This window comes from Olea europaea, unplaced genomic scaffold (assembly GCF_002742605.1).
Source record: "Olea europaea var. sylvestris unplaced genomic scaffold, O_europaea_v1 scaffold4998, whole genome shotgun sequence".
NCBI classification, from domain to species: domain Eukaryota; kingdom Viridiplantae; phylum Streptophyta; class Magnoliopsida; order Lamiales; family Oleaceae; genus Olea; species Olea europaea.
In genome coordinates, this window is record NW_019263310.1 from 11,098 (window position 1) to 14,381 (window position 3,284).

General features: G+C 38.4%; 1 protein-coding gene across 1 annotated transcript; it reads left to right on the forward strand.

Annotated features, from left to right (window-relative positions):
• Nucleotides 1-311: 311 nt before the first annotated feature.
• Nucleotides 312-2,614, forward strand: LOC111388475 (pentatricopeptide repeat-containing protein At3g50420). The gene has a single exon (XM_023013190.1). The coding sequence runs from the start codon at nt 438-440 to the stop codon at nt 2,526-2,528; it is 2,091 nt and encodes a 696-aa protein (XP_022868958.1). The 5' UTR covers nt 312-437; the 3' UTR covers nt 2,529-2,614.
• The last annotated feature ends 670 nt before the right edge of the window (nt 2,615-3,284 follow it).

The window sequence follows — 3,284 nt, forward strand, 5'->3', positions numbered from 1 at the left end:
AAAACTCAATTTTATCTAATGCATGCGAAGTGGGTTAGGTTGGGATAGAGGTCCATATGAGACTTGACATGACATGGGAGCATGTTGAATTGACCCAACAATTTTTCAAAATATTTTTTTATTGAAAATTTAAATATTATTCTTCGTAAGTTGTAAATCATTAAACTCTTCTTTGGTAGAGATTTCTTGAAAATAAATTTTGTGAAATTTCATTTTTTATGCATGGTTATAAATTAGGAAAAAGTTACGAATTCACTTGCAAAAATTATTTTATTTGAGAAATGTGTTATTGAAAATGAAATTCAAAAACTAAGAAGTGACTAAGTTATAAGCATAAACAACTCGAGCAGTGTCAAGTTTAGTTCGAGCCAATTTAACAACTTGCGTGCAAATTGCACTTAAAAAAACGAAGAAGATACGACTCGTTTTGGCGGGTAATGCCACCATCATCACATGAAGCCTCCACCATAGCCACCCAACTCATCAAAAAATGTACCACTACCACCTCACCCCGGCAAGCCCGTCAGCTTCACGCCATTCTCCTAACATCCGCATGCTTCCTTTCCAGAACCCCATACTTACACAACAACATCCTCTCTATGTACGCCAAATGCGGTTCCTCTCTGGATTGTCGACTTGTGTTCGACAAAATGCCTCAACGAAACTTAGTGTCATACAATGCGCTAATTTCCACATATTCTCGTTGTCCTCGCCAATCGCATTTGGCCTTTTGTGTGTTTACACAGTTGGGAAATGAGGGGCTCGTGCCAAATGGATCAACATTTACGAGCCTTTTACAGGCGTCAGCTAGCCTTGAGGATTTGATAGTGGGGTTTTCGGTGCATGCACTGTGTTTGAAGTTTGGATTCTTGAATAATATTCGTGTTCAAACATCTCTGCTTACGATGTATTCGTATTGTGGGGATATGGATTGTGCTAAGAAAGTGTTTTGCCTTATGGTGGATAAAGACACCACGGCTTGGAATGCCATAATTTCTGGGTATGTGAAAAATGATGGGATAGTTGAAGGCCTTGAACTTCTTCGCAGGATGTTCAGGGATGGAATTTGTCCAACACAATATACATATTCGATGTTATTGAATGCTTGGGGGAGGTTAAGGGATTATAATTCTGGGAAAATTGTTCATGCCCGAGTGATTGTGTCAGGGACATATGTCGATTTGCCTTTGAACAATGCACTGCTAGATATGTACAGCAGTTGCAGTGATACTGTCACTGCAAATCAAGTCTTCACGAAAATTGAGAATCCAGATTTGGTTTCATGGAATTCAATGATAGCCGGGTATTCAGAGAACGGAGATGGAGAGAAGGCAGTAGATTTGTTTGTTCAACTACGTCGAGTGTCTTTAGCTAAACCAGATGCATATACTTTTGCAGCAGTTACTTCTGGGATAGGAGCATTTCCAGCTATAGATTACGGAAAACCACTCCATGCCCAAATTGAGAAGGCGGGATTTGTGAGGAGTGTTTATGTTGGGAGCACACTGATATCCATGTATTTCAGCAATGAGGAGACTGATTCTGCTCATAAGATTTTCTACTCAATTTTGTTAAAGGATGTTGTTCTTTGGACTGACATGATTGTTTGGCATAGTAGAATAGGTGATGGCGAGAGCGCTATTAAGTTCTTCCATGCAATGTCATGGGAAGGCTATAAGCTTGAGAGCTTTGCACTTAGTGGCGCTTTAAGCGCATGTGCTGATCTTGCAACTCAGAGACAAGGCGAGATGATTCACTCCCAGGCTGTAAAAACAGGAAACGATTCTGAAATCACTGTTTGTGGAAGCCTGGTTGATATGTACGCTAAAAATGGAGAACTTCAAGCTGCTGAATCCATATTTTTGCTTTTACAAAAGCGAGATTTGAAGTGCTGGAACTCGATGATTGGAGGATATGGTCACCATGGGAAAGCAGAGGAGGTTTTTCTAGTTCTTGACGAAATGCTGAGACAAGGCATGAAACCAGACCAAGTAACATTTATATCTCTACTTGCTGCTTGTAGCCATTGTGGCTTGGTGGACAAGGGTAAGTTCTTCTGGAATTATATGACGGAAAATGGCTTGAAACCCGGGCCCAAGCACTATTCTTGCATGATAAGTTTGTTAAGTCGAGCAGGACTATTAGAGGAGGCCGAGGAAATGATAATCCAATCACCCTTTGTAGATTATCAGCTCGAATTATGGAGAACTCTCTTGAGCGCCTGTGTCACAAATGGAAATTATAGAATCGGAATCAACGCTGCTAAGCAGATTTTAAATACCATTGCAGAAGATTGTGCAGCAAATGTACTGCTTATGAAACTATATGCAGCAACAGGGAGATGGGATGATGTTGCAAAAACGAGGAAGAAAGTGAAACAATTAATGTTAGAGAAAGAACCAGGTTTAAGCTGGATAGAGGTCACAAATAATATCCACGTATTTTCTTCTGGTGATCATCAAAATGATGAACTGTGTAGACTTATGGGTAACCTGATACCTATGGAAGCAGATGAGATATACGTGTAAATTTGTTTGGTATATTTTCACAAAAATACCCATTTGGAAAGAATTTGTAAACGGTTTAATTATAAATTAATAAATGTTGCCTTGGATTGCATTGATTTCGCTCACCGTGGCGATAATCTCATCAACAGAGTTCACTTGTCCTTTCTTCTTTTGTTGTTTCCTATGTCCACAATCCTTAGCACAGTGTCCCGATTTTCCACAAACATAACAAGGTCCTTTGACTTTGTTTTTGAAATTTCGTTGATCTTTTTTAGGACCAAGAAATTTCCTTTTTTTTTAAAAAAAATTTGTTGGAGTTGTCCACATTATCCACAGCATTAGCCTTTGAAGAGTCATCATAAGAATTTTCAATCTTATCTCTTGCCCTTGATTCTTCCTCAATATGAAGATGTTTTTGTACATCTTCCAAAGAAAAATCTTCGAAATTGTGAAGAATCTTCTTCCTATATCCTTTCCAAGAACCAGGAAGTTTAGCAATAATTGCTCCCACTTGAAAAGTTTCAGAAAGTTCGATTTTCACCACTTTCAATTTGTTTACAATTATTTGTAACTCATGTACTTGAGGCAATAACGGTATATTATCCAAAATTTGAAATCAAAATACTTAGATATTAAAAACTTTTTGGTACCTTCCTTCTCGACTTTATATTTGCTTTCTAGCGTGTACTAGATTTCTTTTGCCGATGTAGTGTTGTGTAGAGATCATAGAGGCGATCGGATAATGCATTTAGGATATGGCCACGACATATCAATTCG

Coding starts and splice junctions, on each gene's coding strand:
- LOC111388475 (XM_023013190.1), top strand. CDS start 438: ATGCCACCATCATCACATGAAGCCTCCACCATAGCCACCCAACTCATC.